The 20,382-nt window shown below is 42.4% G+C and overlaps 1 protein-coding gene across 1 annotated transcript in view; it reads right to left on the bottom strand.

The window, feature by feature from the left end:
- The window catches only part of CACNA1C (calcium voltage-gated channel subunit alpha1 C), a 457,514-nt gene that overhangs the window by 93,835 nt on the left and 343,297 nt on the right, over positions 1-20,382 (bottom strand). The window contains exons 11-18 of the mRNA XM_076341467.1: positions 19,818-19,844; positions 17,546-17,706; positions 16,505-16,730; positions 8,960-9,167; positions 8,009-8,129; positions 5,939-6,053; positions 4,699-4,819; positions 4,502-4,571 (exon numbers count right to left, since the gene is read on the bottom strand). Coding sequence (XP_076197582.1) covers positions 4,502-4,571; positions 4,699-4,819; positions 5,939-6,053; positions 8,009-8,129; positions 8,960-9,167; positions 16,505-16,730; positions 17,546-17,706; positions 19,818-19,844 — 1,049 coding nt within the window. The remainder of the gene's footprint in view (positions 1-4,501; positions 4,572-4,698; positions 4,820-5,938; positions 6,054-8,008; positions 8,130-8,959; positions 9,168-16,504; positions 16,731-17,545; positions 17,707-19,817; positions 19,845-20,382) is intronic.

Genomic DNA, 20,382 nt, shown 5'->3' with positions numbered 1-20,382 from the left:
TTCTTTTTCTTTTACCTGGAGGAATGCTTAAAAAAACACTTTCAAATGGGTATGAAACAATGACTCAGGAAAATGGACTCTTAGCAGAAGGATCAACCCCATGAAGACCATAAAGAACGTTGCTCCTCTCCTCTTTTTCTTGTGTCTGCTATACAGCAAGAAATAGATTAATGATTCTGGCAACCACATACATTCAGACTGGAAAACACGTTCAGTTCCTCAGCCATAGATAAAGAATAATGTTCTAAATATTTTTCATTTAAAGTAGGGTCCAGGGCACAAAAGAAAGGAAACACTGAGGCCCAAATACACAAAGAATAACATGATTACAGCCTCAGCTCAGGTCACTACCTAAACTATCTACCTACATATAGAAACAGTACGTTGCACAGTTGCCAGCATTTGTAGAAGCAAAAGTCAACATGGTATTCACAGATGGGCCGGGCAGCACATCGGCTGCAATCCAACAATTGTTCTTTGACTGTTTCCTACACCTAAGGTATATTTGTCTTTAAAAAGTGGCCTTTCTAGTCAAGCTTGCCACGAAATCATAAAGAAACATGACTCAGAGCTGCCAAATTAAGATCTAGGTTTGAACTCTCCTGAAGTTCAAGGAAATTCAAATCTGGGACTGTCATCTTGAATTATGCTTCATTAGAATGGTGATGTCCTTTGGTTGTGAAGCCATAAGCACACACAGGCTACAGTGCAGCATCAGTGAGAAATTTGATGATGAGGATTTTTTTTTTTACCGTACAAAGACCAGAACTCTTGTGTAAGGACATTGCTTTGCTTCAAGCTCCCATGAATCATCCCAAGCTTTTACCTTCATCTGACATTCTGAATTCTTTGTCTGTTTCTGTACTAGACTGCAAGACTAGCTCCCTGTCTTCCTATAATAAACATATCATCATAATAATCCTTCTAATGTACACAAATCTCTGGAAGAACTAGTCTCTCCTTCCAACAAAGAGGATAGGTGATCTGATGAGTTGCAAGTACACAGAGTATTCTGGGGGCTAAGAGCAAACACTGTGTAGCAAATAGAGTCAGAAGAGGTTATTGAGAAAACTGGTTGAGGCAGCGGAAACAAATAGGAGATTGAGTGAGGTAGGTTGAAAGAATAAAGGGAAAACAAACAAAATGACCATTTCAAATTGTTTCTGAACACTGGGTTAGGGCGAAGGATGTTTTTAGAGGATGGAATAGTACACAGCCATGGAAAGGTCACAGGCATTAACAGCTTAAATCAAAAACAGAAAATAGGTAGAACCAGCTGACTGCATCTAACAAGCAATAGGATGCTTCACTCAAAGCACAGCTGAAATGGATCCACACACAAGTGGGCAAGAAAAGGTGTGTTCCCAGATGGGCCGTATATGGCTGCACAGCATCTCCTGTACCACAGCTGGACTGATTGGCAATCAACAGAAGGATTCTGGACTGGTCAGATGGCCACAAGGGAACTGGACAGGGCTACATGTGGGGACTGGGAAATTCTTGCTTGCTAATGCCAGGGAAAGCCTTGGAGCCTTGTTCCCCAAAACTGACTACACAAGGCAAATGTGACATGCCACATCAGCTCTGAGAGGGCCTTGCTGTTTCTGAGCTTTCTACAGCAGAATGGAATAGATGACTATGGTAAACCTGATCTAACAAGGGATTTATAAAACTTCACTGCATCTGAGCCTTATGGTTGACTTCCATGAGCTCTGAAAGAAGTGGTCAGGTAATTTTGTAAGCTGTTAGAGATCAACTTCACTCTTCACAAATAATTGATAAACAATTCAGGGAATAGGCCTGTTTAGAAATGGCATCATACAATGGCAAATAACCAAGATGCTGTCCCGTTGCATTTCTAATAGGAGACAGGAGAAAACCTGACCATCCATTCAAATTTTAGGTTCTGTTCAAAAGTATGCCAAGCCAGGGATTGGCACCCCAAGGCAGGAGTTAAAAGTGTTTTTACTTAATTTTCTGCACTCTAATCCTATGCACGGCTGCAGATAAAATGTCCATGACACAAATTGTAGATGTAGTTTTTGTCATATAGTTCACATGTCGGACTATTTCTAAGCTATCCACAGAAGGTAATTAAAACACAGTTCTACTATCAGTAGGCTTAAATTTGATATATAGGTGACTGTACATTCACTTGAAAAAAAAGTTATGGTCTGCAAATCCAAGCCAGCTGAGAAACAGAAACAGAAGTGTATCAAGCTGTTTTAATTTGTGCTTCTGACTGAAGACTCCCACAAACCCCTTAGCAACTGGGGATGTGTGTCCAGTAAGTGCCTGTGCCTACAGAGGTGCTGGGAAGATTAAAGCCAGAGTGGTTTGCCCCAGACAATATTAAAACAGTATTGCATAGTGTTGGAACCACACTCTATTCCTGACAAATGGGCTATAAATATGGATGAATACAAGTATAGCAAATGTGGGGATTTTTTGTACTGAAAATCAAATGCAATGAACAGTTTTCCTTTTTGCTTGTCTGAAACCCTTGTCCATCTATTTAAAATGAACTGTTGTGTCTTTTTTTTTTCCCCTATCACATCAACCTATTATCAGATATTTATTAGGAATCATGGAATAGAAGAGAATGTGCTTTATTACCTATTACAGCCTGGTACATTATCATAGAAAGCAGAAGAACAGGGCAGGAAAGGATCACAAAAGGCGCTCTGGTTCATGCTTCTGCTAAGCCAGGATCCACTAATTATTATATCGAAGCCCTTTCTGGCAGGTATTTTTCTGACCTGTTCCTAACAACATTCAGTGATGCTGGGCTTCCACAAGCATCTTCACAATCTTTTCTAGCCTCACCTTTAGAAAATTCTCCCCTGGTGTGGATCTTAAATCTGTTACTTCTTCATAATGGAGATAATTCCCCTCCTACCTGTAACAGGCTTTTATGCATTTGAAGATGTTTCTCCTGCCTTTCCTAGCTCAAACGACCACAATTCTTTCAATCTTAGTTCTTGCTTCCTACTAGCACTGTTTTCACCATGCTCTTCTACACTCCTTCCAATTCAGCCCCACTTCTAAGCAGAGCCCCCAAAATGAGATACAATATCCCAGCTGAGATCTTATCAATGGTGAACAGAATAAAACAATTGCTTTGCTCTGGTTAGTTTTCACCAGCCAGTTAGAAGAAATCCATAACTGGACTAGAGAGTCATGTTTTCACTGTTTATAGATCTCACTACTTGCTTGCCTTTTGAAAGACAGCAAAATGTTGTTGGCACCTGTTGAGCTTGTGATCACAAGATTCAGATTCTTTTCTCAAGGACTGTTACCTAACTAGCTGTCACCTAAGATCCTTTATTTGTGAGTTGTTTATTCCTGTCTACGTGTGGAGCCTGGCACTTTCAATTTTATTTAGACCATTTATCCAGTTCCTCAAGAGCTCTTTGAATTCTAATGCTGCCCTTCAGCATGCTTGCTGTCCTTCCTAGCTTCATGTCATTTGCAAATGTAATAAGCATATTTCCTCTTCCATCATTCAGGACATTAACAATGAACTGAACTGAACTTGGGACAGGCCCTTGGGTTGTAGAACCTCACTTGGGCCATCACTACTTTCCACATAAAGGGTCTGACCAATTTCTCTCCCAGTCATCTAGACCATGTTTTTCTAGCCAGCTTATGAGCATGTTATAAGAGACAGTCAGAAGCCTTAGCAAAGCTAAAGAATATGACATCTACTTATTTTCTCCTGTCTACAAGTCTTGTCAGCCCCTTTTAGAAGAAAATAAGGGTGGTTTGACGTGATTTATTCTTGGCAAATCTATGTTGGCTGCTAGTCATCTCCTTATCTTGCAGTCATATAGTTTGTTTAATCATTTGTTCCAGCACTTTTCCAAGAATGGAAGTTGAACTGACTAGCTTATAATTCTTCTGCTCCAACCCCACCCTCCATTCAGGGTGTCTTGAAGAAAAACTGCTCGAAGTTCTGAGATTTCTTCAACCAATCTTTTAAGTATCTGAGGATGAAGTTAATTAGGTCCAACTGGCTTGAAAACTATCCTAACTAATGCTTTAGCTTGTTTTTTCCAATTCTAGGCTGAGATCTTATTCCTTTAGAATTATGTTAATAAGTCACAGTCTTTTTTGGTTAGAAAAAAGTGCAAAAAGGCATTCAGCATTTTGCCTTTCATGAGTATCTGTTGTGAGTCTCCCCTGACCACTGAGTACTGAAAAAATAGACTGAGAACAGTCATATGTATATTTTCATATATAGAGATTTGTATATTTCCAAATATTTGGAAATACAGGGCTTCACAGAGAACCAAATCAAATATGACTAATCAGTATAGGGACTGCAAAGGACCAAGTCCACACCTGTGCAAACACAGGCAAGCACATCATCCTGTCCCATACATGTTCAGCATACCTGTCACCACAATTTGGCTTTACGTGCATTAGCAACTGGAGCTCCTCTTTGTCAAATCAGGGATTCAACAGGGATATGGAGGGATAAGAGGAAGAAGATATATACCTGGTGCTTCTGTTGTGGGATATGGGCTCTTTTCTTCGTTTTCATTGGGCTGATAATCATCCACGTTGATCTGACAGAAATGGAAGGAGAAGCAGCAAAGCCTTTATCAGACAAGGCAGAGGGTTTTCATTCCCTCAGAAATCCGAGCTGTTCATGCCATCACTGCACAGAGAGTGCTGGCTGGCAGCAGACCTTACCTTGGTAGCAGGCGGGGATTCTCCATCAGCAGTGATCGATTTCAGCTCAATTTTCTCCTCCTTTGTCTCCTCCTCCACAGCTGTTTTTTCTATCTCCTGTTTCTTTTCGGGACTAGCAGTTCTAACAATTTTACAAGAAAAAAGCAAAGAGTTACAAAGGTGAAAAGCTGTTTCCCTTTCAGGAACTTAATGTAGTACAGCACACACCATGAGAACAATCAGCTGGCTGGTACCTCCATTCTGAGTCCAGCTTACATACCAGCGGCTCCACCTTGTCCTCATCTGCAGACAAAAGCAGAGACTCTGCTCTAATTCTATATAGCATCCTTTTATTTCATAGCTTTCTCAATGGCATGTGTTTGTGTGTGGGTGGGTGGGTGGGTGTGCAGGCGCATGTGGGGGAAGTATGTCCCTGTGTGTTTGTGCACATGCGTATTCTAGGTCTGTCAGTAGAGATCTCTTTGTTCACCCAATGCCAAAGGCATGAACCATTTTCAACCCACATCTTGCAGACTTCCACTAGGTTGCCTACAAAGTTTTGCTCCTCACTGCACTCCCGGAGCCAGGGAAACCTGATGACTAGCATGCAGGATGAAGCAGAAAGATTTGTACAAGAGATCCCCTCCAAGCAGCCTGGAAGACAGTGAATAGAAATAACCAGTAAGGAGAGGCTTCCCCGCTGTTGGCAGCTGGGAATGACGGAGAAGCTCTACATCCAGCTCGTGCCTCCTAAGAGTCTGCAGAAACACTAAAAGAACTGGCAAGAGAAGAACAGCATGTAGCATCAAAAGAGAAGGAAGCTGCTGAAACTTGTCGTGGGAATGACAGTCTGAAAATATGCTTTGTGGTCCAAAGCAATCAGGAGGTATAGGGAGATTCAAATGGGATTGTAACATCGACACCATTTCACATTCATTCTCTGCTGATGCCCTGAAAACTCATCAGTCACCCAGACTTCTTTTCCTCTGCTCACATTATTGCAACTGTGGGGACTCCCAGCTCATGACACCTTCTTGTCCTTTAGTTTGAATTCTCTTAAATAAAAATTTATACATATATAATTCCACATATAATTACATTAATCACGTATATATAATCTATACACACCCACAGAGAAGTTATACATATATATTACATATACACACATACTTACTTGCACATATATATGTGCATAATGTGTGTAATTATACTCACAGGAATGCATGGATATGAGTGGATAGGTGTATGCAAATGGATTTACCTAGCTAGCTTTTTCCTTTCTTTTTCCTCTTCCTCCTCTTTCTGTGCAGATGTTAAACTCTCAGCATCAGCAAGGTTGTCCACAGCAATGGCCAAAAATACATTCAGCAAGATATCTGTTTGTGAGCTACTTAAAGAAAACGGGCTTTGAAAACTGCAGAACAACATTATACCAAAGGTTTCTTAATTGAAAATTTTCAGCAACCTGTCATCAGATCTCTTGGATTTTCCAAACTTCCATTTCACACAAATGTTCAGGATGTGCATATCCAGCATGCACAAACCTACACCTTCCATCCAAATTGCTAACACACTGTGTGGGGTTTCCAAAATTTCACAACAAAATGACTGATATAAAACATCTAAGTCCAGACTTATATTTTAGTTTCCGATTTCCCAAGAGAGTCTCACTTTGTGCAACAAATCCCACTGAAGATAAGGGGAGCACTGAACACTTTGCATCTTTGACAGCGTAGGTCACTTTCATTAAAGCAGTCTTGTATTCAAGAGCCTCATACCATAAGGCATCTGGGCTTTCCAGTTTTGACCTATGTACTTGAGTTGAACAACCTCATTATAGGTATTCCCACAGACATGAGTGGATTTTATGGACAGCAAGCATAGCACTCTCATTAGCATTTCTGAGGCAACCAAAAAGAAATTAATTTAGTCTGGGCATTGAAGGGTTGAGCTGACAACTCTGCCATCTCCTAGCAGAGAGTCCATGCATGGCCAGTCATGCCCATGTAGCTGAAGGGCAAGGAATCACAACTGTTTTCTTGTCTTGCCAGTCAGTGTTCAGATCTCGTGTTACAAATCTGAACATCAGCTTCTTATACAAATTTCTTGAGAGTGGGTCTTATTACACCATGATAACTTTTAAGTAAACCCCAGTTCAAGGCTTAGTCTGGAAATACAGCCACCCCTGTCCCTAGGCTCCAAGGTCTAATGGCTCCAAAGTCAGCCAGCATGTAGAGCTGGCTCACATTTTCCTCTGCAGTTCACAAGGAGATCCAAATCGTAGCTTTTTTAAGCTGTCAGGCAGACTGCCTAGCTCGACCTTCAGATAAGTGGAATTGCACCATCTCACTTTGAAGAGAGGGCACGCAGGTCAACTGAAATGTCGGATAATAGGGTTTGAGAGATCTGAATTATGAGGAAAGGCCAGAAGAGCTGGGCTGAAACTACATGGTGGCTTTATAGAAGAATCAGTATAAAAAGAAATGTCACCTCTGACACAGGAGGGCCATTTATTAGGGAAGCAGAAACTAAACATGAACAAATTTGGAGCAAACTGAGATATGGAACAGAACCATAGCTCTATGTTATATGCAAATTCCTGTGAAAAGATACTCACAGCCTAATCATGCAATGTGCTTTGTAACTCCTGGGATATGTACAGTGCCCTCACTTCACCTTGAAGCCAGAGAGAACTGAAGTTACTTAACACCAGCACAGGCTGGAATATAACAGAGCACGCAATTTTCTGTTTGAAGAACACACAGATTGCAGTAACTGAAATGGAATATGGTTCCTGTTAGTTTATACATGAATTAATATATGATCTCGCATAAATTAATTATGTCAAACATATGTTACTCCTATTACAGCATTTGTATATAGCATATTGTAGATTATACATATTTTTATTCCACATAAGACTTGGATGAAAGCACATGGAATATATTATTGAAAAGGCAATTAAAGCAAAAATATGCAGTAAGTACAGTAGGTACACACAGAGATTAGTTTCTGGAGAAGGCATGAAAGAAAAACCTATGAGAGAATTAAGGGGAATGAAAAATAAAAACGCTAAACATGTAAAGATACTAAATAAAAGCTAGCATGCGGAACTGGCACGTAGCTGGCTCTTACAACTGTTTATATGCCTTAGCACTAGCTAAAATTAAACAAACTTGTTTAACTTTTGGCAGTACAAAGCCAAAATTCAGACCTAGGGAAAAGGTAAAAATATAAGGTATGAAATTCATTATTTTCTGACATAACCAAGTAGTAAAGGGTGGCTTTAAATTCAGCCCCACTTGGAGAAAAGAGTAGCATCAAAGGATACAGTTTCCACAGATGAAGAGGATGATGAAGTAAATACAGACCAACATTCCTGGAAAAGAGGGGCCGCCATAAGCCATGATCCCATCATACATCACCGAATTCCAGTCCTCCCCAGTCAGGATCTAAATGACACATTCCCACCAATAAGGGATACAGTGTTAGACCACACAGAGAATTTGAAAACCCCATTAACACAAAGATATCTACTATCCTAGAGAACACCCCCTCCCCCAGGATGGTTGGAGACTCTGGCTGTGTCTATCTAGCAAATAAAAAAAAAAACAGAACAAGGAGAATGCAAAGAGGGCCTGTGTTCAAAGTGTGAAAAAAACCCAGATGTCCCCTTGAAGATGATGGCTGAAGCCAAACAGCTCTCCCAGACAACTCTGCTCAAGTCTCCCCACCTCTCGCAGGCATTTCCCTCCCATGTATCTGTTGTTTCAGACAGGCTACACAACCTATAGCACTGAAGGCAGCCCTCAGCACAGCCCTCCCTGCCACTTCCCTTCACCTTGCACATGAAGTCATGATTCTGATGCTTTTGGTTGATTGCTCCAAAAACTGCAGTCAGCTTAAAGGCCATTTGATTACTTCTCTGGTGCTGTGAGCAGATATTTGTTCCCCAGTACTGTGGGAGGGGGGAGGACAGCTGCAGGGTTGGGCTTCGGCATGCAGGTGCTGCCCTGGGACATGGCAACGGCCATTCTCTTGTCCTACCCTGCTAAGACCTGGTGGCCTTGCTACACACAGGGGCTTTAGCTTTGGTTCCCCACTTTGGGAGGGAATACCGCTGTGCTGGCAGCACAGCGTGGCACCTTGCTCCTGGAGCTGTTAGCCTGATGCCCAGTCTCGGGGACTGTCAGGCTGCAGGGGAAGGGTGCAGGACCTGCTCTCTGTTTCGCCCCATGTAAACACAACGTGTTGGCCCCATTGGGACCACTCTTGCCCTTACCTGAAACACAGTGAGGAGGGACTGGGGGAAGTTGTCGAATGTACTCCTCCTGGTCTGCATCTCATCAAAGTTAAACTTGCCCCCAAAGAGCTGCATACCCAGGAGTGAGAATATGATAATGAAGAGGAAGAGAAGCAGCAACAGGGAGGCAATGGAGCGGACTGAATTCAGGAGTGAAGCCACAAGGTTACTCAGGGAGTTCCAGTATCTGGGAGAGAAAATAGAGGCAGTTAAAATTCCTTCAATCCAAGACAGGTGCTCATGGACTGCACAGGATATTGGTTGAGGCTGCCTTCTGCGTATAAGCAGGCATTTCCAAACACCCTGTTAAGCAGTGAATCATTGATGTGCTTCCCTAAGATAATGAGACCTACTGCAGCTAATGAGTAATTTTACTACCACACGTGTACATACACAATTCCCTCCACCCCCCACCCCATATGCACACCCAGAAGATTATTGCAGCACTCTCCATCTAAGGCTCTGCAAATCTTATATCAATATACGGTGATTAGTTCTTGCTGCTTCAGTGAGTTACATTCTAACCAACCTCATTACAACACTCACAGATGTTATGGCAGCCAGAATACCTCACTCCAGAGAATGGCCTGTAATAACTAACAAGAGCAGATGGGGAAACAGTTTGGATGCAAATACAAACTTGTCCAAAATCTGGTGTATGTGAGTATGTGCTTGGGCTCACTCACAGATAAAGGTTGCTAAGCTTTCTGGGATTGAGAGGAATGCGAAAGATATTAAAAGTCCTTTTACATGGACCCTAAAAGAGACTCCAGATCTACACCCATAAAGTCCAGAGTTTTCTTTGCTCTTGGAAGAGCACACCATCACTGCTTTTTTGGGTATCAAACCTGCTATACTTCCTCAAACAGGCTGCAGAACATTTGGAATGGCTTCATTCAAGAGAGAGGATGGCTAAGACCTGTTCTCCCAGTGTACTCAGGCTTGTGCCCAGATCAGACTGATGTATGACGCAGAGAAAGGATCTTGTTGCCCTTGTGGTCCCACCTTAGGGTTCAAAGAGATGCCAGCAGCATGCTCTGCTGCAGCATGTCAGTTTGCTTGCATTCTTTGCCAGCCTGCAGAGTAGCCATGTGTTGGAAAAAGGCTTTAGAAAAAATTTCTAAAGAATCTACCACGTCACCCATGAAGCAACTTCCACTTCAATCTTGCATCTGCTCAACCACTCCCAGTCTCCTGCTTAGCGGGTCATGACCACTTCTCAGTTTTGAGTCTGACAGAGCTTTCAGACTGGGCTGAGGATTAGCTGTCATCTTCCAATCACCTCATTTTGAATGTACGTTACTAGCAAGCTTCAACAGCTTTCACAGATCAGCAAGCCAGTAATGTTTGCCTGTGATCTCTAAGTCTTCCTTCTAGCACCATCTCTTGTGGCCTACCACCATGCTTTGAGATTCCACCATGGCCAACGTCCCCCACTCCCTTCTCCCAAAGCCCATAACATTGAACATTTCTTTCCTTAGAGGAGACTGAATTTCTAGCTATATTTTCCTTGGAGACAAAAGTTCCGCTTGAAAAGGATGGCAGACATTTCTAGCGCTCTCTCTCCTTTGAGGAAGCCTGATCCTTCAACATACAAATCTGTTCCGAAGGTAGTATAGTCATTAGAGACAAGGGTTCTTAAAGTCCCAGTTAAATTAATATTTTTAAAATGTGAGTGTAAAAAGAAGACATTCCTTGTCCCATGGAAGACAGGAATGTTTGAGCAGCCGAATCACTTTATGAAGGTTAGCAATCTGATCTGCAGAGGGACACCGCCATGTCCTCTGAAGTTCAGCAACTGGTTCATCTCCAAGGGCTGAGCTTCAAAGAGAACTGTGATGTTTTCCCTCCAGCCCAGCTTCAGCGCTTCAGAGAAAACTAGAATGCTTTAAAGTTTAACTGCAATTAAAAAGATGAGCAATGAAAAACTACAGAGCAAAGGTAAGGGCATGGAAGCTGTGGGCTCAGTGCCACCAAATGTCCGCACTGAATGTGCAATGTAACAGCTCCCTTTATTTGCATTTATGCTTACAGCTCACATACTTTCACACTTTGGGAGGAAGGGAAAGTGACACAGGAAAAGGGAAAAATTAATTTCTGATGAAACTCAACTGACTTTAGCATCCTTAAACCAGAAACTGATGGGGTCCAGAATATCTCTCCAAGACCTACAATGTCAGCTAGGACACACATTTTCTAGGTCTTTCTAGCAGTGCCCTTAAGAGGCATACAGTAGAGCTCTTATCCATCTGAATAGTCTCTGTGACTCACTTTAAGCTTAAATGCCTTGCTATCTCAGAGCACAACTGCACAGACTTTTATTGGTGCTGCATTTCTTACAAATGGCTCAATACCTGAGATTCAGTTTCTTATGTAACTATCAAACTTAAAGGAATTAACTGAGATGACCTGGTGATAAGATTAGTGCTGTTTTATCTGCGCACTGAGTGCTAGCTAGAAATACAGCACCATTAGAAAAGTGAACAAATCATTCAGGGAAAAAAAAAAAGAGAAAAAGGAAAAAGGAGAGGCTAAGGAAGGCTTGACTTGAGTGGGATGTGAAAATCACAATTGTCTTATCTTAGTGTCCTAGAAGCCTGAACTGAGGTTACCATCTGTCACATTAGGTGGTTGCAGAAATAACATGGACCACCCCTCAAAGTGAGATCTGGGGTTACTCAATGAAACACAAGGCTTTTAAGTCAGGAATGGATGAAGCCCAGACAAAAAAAAAAGTCTCTCACTGCTTCGTCCTCTTTGGTTAATATACTACAAAGAAAAAACAGTTACAATAAACCTTATGGCACTGCTGGATGGAATCAGAAGTTCTGGACCAGGCAGCATATAATGGGAGGTACGAGAGAAAGCACTGCTGCTTCCGCAGACTTAGAGGGAAATGAATGTGCTTTTAACATCTCCCACTTGCAGATCTCAGACCATTGAGGATGCCAGTGAATGAGGCACTGCAAAACCCCAGTGAGTAGGACATGATTATGATCCCTGTTTCAAAATGGAGGAATGATGCAGAGAAGTTAAATGGTTTGTTCAACATCTCACACAAAAATCAATTGCAGAACTGGATTAGAACTTAATGTGTTCTTTTATTCTCTTCCCTCTCCTCTCCATTGCCTTCCACTATGTCTTTATGATACTGGCAATCACAGATGCAGAGCTTGAAACAGTAGCAACAGCTGGCAGTCTCATTGCAGGAAAGCTTCCCACATTGTTCATCCAATATAAAACCACTTTGAAAGCAGGTACAAAAAAAAGGTGCCCTGTCTCTCCTCCCTAGAGTTAACAGTGATGTATCTAGTGCAGGATTAGGTGTAAAATATCAAATTTCAGTATGCTGTTGCGACTAAATTGATTTATTTTTTAAGTATAAAGAACTAAATATAGGGCTTAATAAAGCAGTAAAGGACTGTTTATAAAGAGAAAATCATTTGTCTTCTCATAGCAAAGGGAGATTTTCTGCACAGGCCTGTAAAAATTAGGGAGAATAAAACAGATTATATTGTCTGCTTGTCTAATGTACAAGACTAAACGATTCTGAAGAGTATATATAATTTTGGAAGAAATGTTTGCTCTTGAAATTCTAAATGTGGTTTCTAAAATGATGCATTGTTCATCTGATGGTGTCTTTATTTGTTTCTATTATATTAGGGGTGATATTTGTGTTTTTCCTAGAAGTGTATCATCTTGACGCAGCCAGAATTTGTTTGTGCTTGGTGTTTACCATGGAAAATCTATACAAATATATGAAGATTAGGCTACATACTGATATACTCTCACCAGAGTAATTTTCCTGCTTCGTGCCTTTTTGATGCCCTTGATTATCACTATTTCCATCTCCACTGTATGTCCCCATGTCACTGCTCATGAATATAATATTTGACATAACACATTAGACTATCATCCCTCCTACCCTTCCCAGCTTTCTAGCATTGTATCTTTCTGTACTATCATTGCACTCAGGTGGTGTATTCCACCAGTATTGATAACGTCATCAATAAAATCATCATTGTATTTAGAGCTGAGTGAATAATGGAAAAATTTGTATTTTACTGGAGAACATCAGAGGTAAAAGTTTTGCTTTAATGCCAGAATATTCTTTCCTGCAGTAAGACATGAGTGGGCCTAAAATACTGCTTTGGAGGCTTGTGCTAGGGCCTTCAACATGAGGGTGAACTTCACCCACGGAGGGGAAATATCATGAAGAAAATTATGAATAATTAAAAAACACTGATAAAGCTGAGACTACTGCAACCTACTTGCCAATATTTTAGGAACAGGAAAGAAGGCAAAATCTGATTAATACATTATTCATTATGAGTTATTCCTCAGCTCTGTGCTTTACACATAGACCCCAGTACAAATTGCAGGAGATGTATTCCAGGTAACATTTGCTTCCATGCAAAATTGTATTTTAGTTCTGCTGCAGAATGAAGGTAAATGTAACTAGTCCTACTGCTGGTTGGTTCCAACATTACATCTCTGCCAGAAGCTTTAGGAATATTTGAGTACTCTAATAGCTCAAGCTTCCTAAAGTATTAATGATATTCTCTCAGCATTTGCCTTTCTATTAGAGAATTCTCTTAGCTAGATTATATGTTTTGTGTAGGAGTGCAGAAATGCCTTGAAAAACCAGTGACCTCTCCAGGATGCTATGTTGAAGCTTATGCTTTTATAGCTATTGGTATGTTGCCCTGGGTGTATCTGATTACCCAACGCCTGAAACAGCTACTGGTTTCCTCAGAAACCAGGCCTGGGACTCAGTGATGATAGCTTTCAGACCCAAAGATCCAGGAAAAACAGTCACCAGAGCAGAGATCCCCACTATTTCTGAAAGGCCAAAGATGCCTTTCTTGCTGGAAACTCTTGTTAGCTGGAACATTTTTCCCTCTTCTACGATCACATGTCTAAACAGGCCACCTTTTTTTCCTTTTTAATAGCTGTAGGCTTGCTTTGGCCTCTCTGTCTGAGACTGTAAACTGATTTTCTGTCTCTGCCATCTGACCTTGAAAATCATCCACCCTGCCAGAGAGTTGAGGCTCAGAAGCTTTAAGGGTAAATCTTGTATGATGCACAAGTCCAAGTCTGTTGTTTTTTCTGCCTCATAGCTCTGCCATCTTGACCGTCTTCCAGTTTTGGTCTTGTTTTTCTCATGTACTGTGTTTTTTATCTCAAATTTGTCAGAAATTTCCTTTGAGGGAGTTTATAGCAATTCTAGGGACATTTTCATAGCTGAGCTTGCAGAAAACGCACTCTTTCACCACCTCAGTCAAGCTTTTTATAAGGTGCTGACTGGTGCCCACATAGAATCATAGAATCATAGAATCATTGAGGTTGGAAAAGACCTCTAAGATCATCGAGTCCATCCGTCAACCCAACACCACCACCCACTAAGCCATGTCCCTAAGTGCCTCATCTACTCGTCCTTTAAATACCTCCAGGGATGGGGACTCCACCACTTCCCTGGGCAGCTCGTTCCAATGTTTAACCACTCTTTCAGGAAAGAAATTTTTCCTTACATCCAATCTAAATCTCCCCTGGCGCAACTTGAGGCCATTTCCTCTTGTCCTATCACTTGTTACTTCGGAGAAAAGACCAACACCCACCTCGCTACAACCTCCTTTCAGGTAGTTGTGGAGAGCGATGAGGTCTCCCCTCAGCCTCCTTTTCTCCAGGCTAAACAACCCCAGTTCCCTCAGCCGCTCCTCATAAGACTTGTGCTCCAGACCCCTCACCAGCCTCGTTGCCCTTCTCTGGACACGCTCCAGCACCTCAACATCCTTCTTGTAGTGAGGGGCCCAAAACTGAACACAGTATTCAAGGTGCGGCCTCACCAGGGCCGAGTACAGGGGCACGATCACTTCCCTACTCCTGCTGGCCACACTATTTCTGATGCAGGCCAGGATGCCATCGGCCTTCTGGGCCGCCTGGGCACACTGCCGGCTCATGTTCAGCCGGCTTTCGACCGATACCACCAGGTCCTTTTCCAACAGGCAGCTTTCCAGCCACTCTTCCCCAAGCCTGTAGCGCTGCATGGGGTTGTTGTGGCCGAAGTGGAGGACCCGGCACTTGGCCTTGTTGAACCTCATACAGTTGGCCTCGGCCCATCGATCCAGCCTGTCCAGGTCCCTCTGCAGAGCCTTCCTACCCTCGAGCAGATCAACACCCCCACCCAACTTGGGGTCATCTGCAAACTTACTGAGGGTGCACTCAATCCCCTCATCCAGATCATTGATAAAGATATTGAACAAGACCGGCCCCAGTACTGAGCCCTGGGGAACACCGCTCGTGACCGGCCGCCAACTGGATTTAACTCCATTCACCACAACTCTCTGGGCCCGGCCGTCCAGCCAGTTTTTGACCCAGCGCAGAGTACACCTGTCTAAGCCGTGAGCCGCCAGCTTCTCTAAGAGAATGCTGTGGGAGACGGTGTCAAAGGCCTTGCTGAAGTCCAGGTAGACCACATCCACAGCCTTTCCCTCATCCACTAGGCGGGTCACCTGGCCACAGAAGGAGATCAGATTGGTCAAGCAGGACCTGCCTCTCATGAATCCGTGCTGGCTGGGCCGGATCCCCTGGTTGTCCCGCTCATGCCTTGTGAGCGCCCTCAAGATGAACCGCTCCATAATCTTCCCCGGCACTGAGGTCAGGCTGACAGGCCTGTAGTTCCCCGGATCCTCCATGGGAAAAGGCAGGCCCTGTGCTGCTTCAGGTGAGCACTTGGATAGATTTGTTCTAAGAGCTCCCATCTGGGTAAGTTGGGAGCTGATCTCTCCTACAACCTCTTCTCAAGCTGAAAAACTCCTCCCAAACCAAGCTGGTGTTTTGGAGGTACCTGACTGCAGGAAGCAGCAACTGTTTAATAGACACCACTGTGTCTTTATGCAGAGGGAGAGGAGAAAGAAGGAAGAAGAAAAAGCAGGGAGACTGGAGTCTGGAAGAGTCTGGTTTCTTCATAAAGCTGCTGCTTCATGCTGGACTTCTCTGAAGGAGAAGGGCTGCTGGCAACATCCTTTGCCTACAGCTGCAGGTATTGACACTATCTCCCACTCAGGCCACTGTTGAGTCTACTGGAGCTGGCATGGGCTCCTCAGTCAAATGTTGTTTTGGCTCAAAGCAGTCCCCTCTGTCACCATAAAGCAACAGAAAAGGTCACAAGGCTATCTGCTGTTTTGTTTTCACTCTTCCTTTTGTAGGGAACCGTAAGAGCTCAAGCTCAGCTCACATTATCCTTCCAGATTTCAGTTTAACAATCTGCATGGTATCAAGTGTCTCCAGCTGCCTATGCCAGACTCCTCACCAATCCTTACCACTCACGTCAGGGATATCCAGTCTGTACAGCCCTCCCCATCCTGCCACAGACTTCAGAAGATGAGGACTGTCAACCTAGCACTCTCCCTACCCAATTAGTGGTAAAAGAAGTGAAAAAGCAGGGATGTGAGTGACTTGTACCTATATATGTTGTGCATTGGGCAGTAGCCCTCCTTCATTCCCAAAGAAGCACAAAAGTACCTTGTGATTTTAAATATTCTTAGGAGTCGCACACATCTCAACACCGAAATGCCCAGTGGTGACATGATCTTTGTCTCAACCAGAATGGTTTCCAGGATTCCTCCACACACAATGAAACAGTCAAAGCGGTTGAAGAGGGACACAAAATAGGCCTGGAGACCAAGGCTGTACATCTTCAGCAGCATCTCTGCCGTGAAAAGAGCTAGCAGCACCTTATTGGCAGTGTCTCATGAAAAACAAACAGAAACAGATTAATGAAACTTAGTCAAAAGATCATCACAGCTAACCATCGGCCCTTGCCCTTGCCTATAAGAAACCCCTTCTGGGATCAGTTTGAAAGGTTAACTACATATAAGCTTGGGTCAAAGAACGGGCTTCAAAAGCGTGGGCATCTCATTCACAGAAATGTTTTACGAAGATGCTTACAGTGATTCTTATGTATTGCACACACAACTGTGATGTATTACACAACCACAAAACCTCCATGGCAGGGACATGCCTTCCTATGCACAACGTCCCATCACACTTGTCATCTGCAGATGAGAGTGGGAATAGAAGAGCTGCTGTGCTACCTACTGTTGCTTAATTAAGCCTTTCAGCTGCTCTCACCTCCAGTGAGGATTCAACTGTTCTGCAGACAGAAGAACTTTACAAATCACTCTTCCTTCCTCACCTCCCTGGTAACTAGAATTTATCATAAATGCCATTTCAGGGAAAACCTTGGAGAACCTGTGGCTCCCAGTAGCTATCCATAAATTGGAAATCCAGTTGCTGCAAATATATATTTAGCATAAACTCCTGATTTCACCTACACCCAGTGGAACACTGCTTTGGCTAGAAACGAGGAACTTGCATTTTCCCTGAAACTTCTCCCATTGTAGGCAGATATTTTGTTGTATTATTTAAGATCCTCCACAGACAGAGGACTATTTGGAGCTGTGTATGCTCCTTTTACATTGTGTGGTCTAATGAATCAGATCCTCCCTCAGCCAGCTTTTTTGACACTGACCAAAATAAACAGAACCATCAGCCTCTCCTTACCTTGGACCTCCGTGAGCCAGTCTGGCTGGTTGTAGTGTTCAGAGGCAATGGTAAGAGTGTTGAGAAACACAAGGAAAATCACCAACCAGTAGAAAACATTGGACTTGACAGCGGCGCGGCACTTTCTTCTGCAGAATCGATTCCATCGGCGCCAGTAACGACTTGAAAAATTGGAAAAGGAAAAGTTCTTTTCAGATAGGGATCCTTAGGCTATTGCAAATCTCTGTCAAGAGAGACTCTAGTCTTGATTTATTGTTCAAGAGTGGTAGAGAATAACTAAAGTTCACCCTGAGAAACGTTCTCTCATTCTCATCTGAGTCGACAGTGTGATCATCCTTCCTTTACCTATAGGAATAAATTTAGTCCTAAGCCAATTTGCAACATTTAGGGGTGAATAAACCTCTTCAAGCAATGTCTTAATCTGATTAAGACATCCATCACAGCTACCCTGTGAGGTTTTTTAGCCCAGTTCCCGCAAAAATAATTATTCTTCTTGTATTTAATGCTGGTGGCCTGCAATGGGACCTTGCCCAGCCTCAGGATAGTCAATGAAAAGATACCCACGATGTACCGTGGACCTTTGAATTAAGTTTTTGGAGAGATGAGGTCAAATAAAATCCATGGAACATTTCCAACATTCAGCAATGTTCAGGAGTAAGGCCAATACGAGGGCTAACTCTGAACAGAAAGACAAAACTTAGGGGACCTCAGCATCTCACCTTCATGCCTGGATCTAAGGATACCATTTGCTAATCAACAGACCTTTTAAAGTTTGCCTTCCATGAACGCATCCCCTTGTGTCACTGATTTCTGAGGGTAATTACTAACCACAGAAGATATTTAAAGCTAATTACACACCTCCTACTCTTCAGAATTTAACTTGCATAGCAACCAGTTTCCAGGCAACACTTGCCACTGTATAATAAATCTAATAGTTTTATATAGATATAATATACATATATGTGTGTGTGTGTGCATGCGTGTGTGTGTGTGTGTCTCTAAAGAGACACACACATACACAACATTACAGGAAGAGAGAATTTTACTTGGCTGGTCTTCTCTTATGTATTATTTCCAGTGATAAACTATGGCCATGCTTCAGGTCAGGGTTCAGCATCTATATGAACTAAAGCCAGGCAACGTGAACATTACACACTGGCCAAGAATTTTGCAACAACATTTTAACAGGTAACCAAATCCAGGCTGTTTTAGCTATGCAATTTATAAAGGCACCCAGTCTAGCTAGCACAAACATTTAATAAGGGGGTGTGTTTTGCAGTGGATTTGGGACAAGAAATGATCTTCCCAACTTTCAAAATGGGCACAACACTTAAGCATTCACGTTGTCATTAAATCATTAGCAATCCCACACACTTTTGTGTGTACTTGTGCACAAATGTGCGTGCACATGACCATGCGATGATACAAGTGTTTTTTGTGCTTACTTCTACATACAAATAAATCCACGGATTGTAGGAATGTGATCACGGATGCAACTCTTTGCACAGGGATGCATATAGGCAGTGTGTACGCATATGTGCATTCCTGAATTTACATTACTGTTCATTATTTACGTAAGCTGAAGGACAGGGTTGCTCACTTGTTCCAGTTATTCTGAAAATTAATTTAGTTCTTTATACAATTGACTTTGAATTCAGAGTTATGGAGGCAGCTAGGCTTCTACTGAAGAGGTAGAAATGGACTGGGACCTCAACAACCAAGTTCCATGAGTTCAGTCAGCCTTTCCAATGGAAACCCACAGATGACCACCTGGGGACTGCTTCACATTTTCAGAAGCTTTAAGTCAACAGAAAAACAAATACGACCAGAAAAACTCCACATGTCCCATGGTGAAAGGGAGCATTTCACAAGTAAGATGCAAACCTCACCAGTTGAAAGATTTACAATCAAGCAAAGCAGAGTAGTGCAACAGAGTGTAGGAGAGAGAACCTTGAGCTGACAGGGTTGGTGTTGATGGATGTAGTATAATTATGTGGTTGAACTTTTTTTTCTTCTGCTTTTATATTTTATGGCTTCAGATATGTAGGTAGCAATCAGATAGGTACTTCTGAGTGAAATACTCTCAGTAGTCCCTGTGCCTTATTTCAGTATGAAACTAAGAAAAAGGATCTTGATTTTTGGTAGATGACTGACTAAAATCTGACAAGTTTGGCAGTGTCTTCTAGAATCACCACTGCAGGAGTAAACCACTTCACAAAGTAAGGAACAAAACCAGTAGAATGGAGGAAAAGCAAAAGTCAGTTTTACTTACCTAAACTTTGATTTTGAGATCCGATGCCTGAAAGATAAGAATTGCCATTAAAGTCTCTGAAGCCGTCCCATACCTCCCAGGCTTTTACGAAAATAGCAATAGAAAGAAACAAAATTAAGCTCAATTAATTTTTCAATGGATGCTGTTTTCCTCTTGAATCCCCTGTAAGTCAGTGTAGGCACTGGGCATGGCTAGAATTCACTGATATACAAATCTTGGTTTTTGGCGGGAGTTATGAAGCAGGAGTCATGCTATGATGGGATTCTACCACCTACAGACATCAGTGAACCAGCTTTTCCCTTGGGTAAAAGGCTGGCCTAATGCTAGGGGTACTCTACATCTGCTACCAAATTTATTTTTCAAGTATGACTTTTTTCTTTTAGTCACTAGTTTTTTTTCTTATATTAAAATATGTATGACTATACAGACAGACTTGTTGCTTTCACACATCACCTGTCACTTCAGGATATATAAGCACATTATGAAACCACGGGGAAAATAATGCTTTCTTTTTTCCCAGCAATTGAAGGAAAAACAGTGCATGGCAGATATTTTCAAATTTAGA

This window comes from Aptenodytes patagonicus, chromosome 1 (genome assembly GCF_965638725.1).
Source record: "Aptenodytes patagonicus chromosome 1, bAptPat1.pri.cur, whole genome shotgun sequence".
NCBI classification, from domain to species: Eukaryota; Metazoa; Chordata; class Aves; order Sphenisciformes; family Spheniscidae; genus Aptenodytes; species Aptenodytes patagonicus.
The sequence above is the reverse complement of the archived record's forward strand: the minus strand, read 5'-3'. Positions and strand labels throughout refer to the sequence as shown.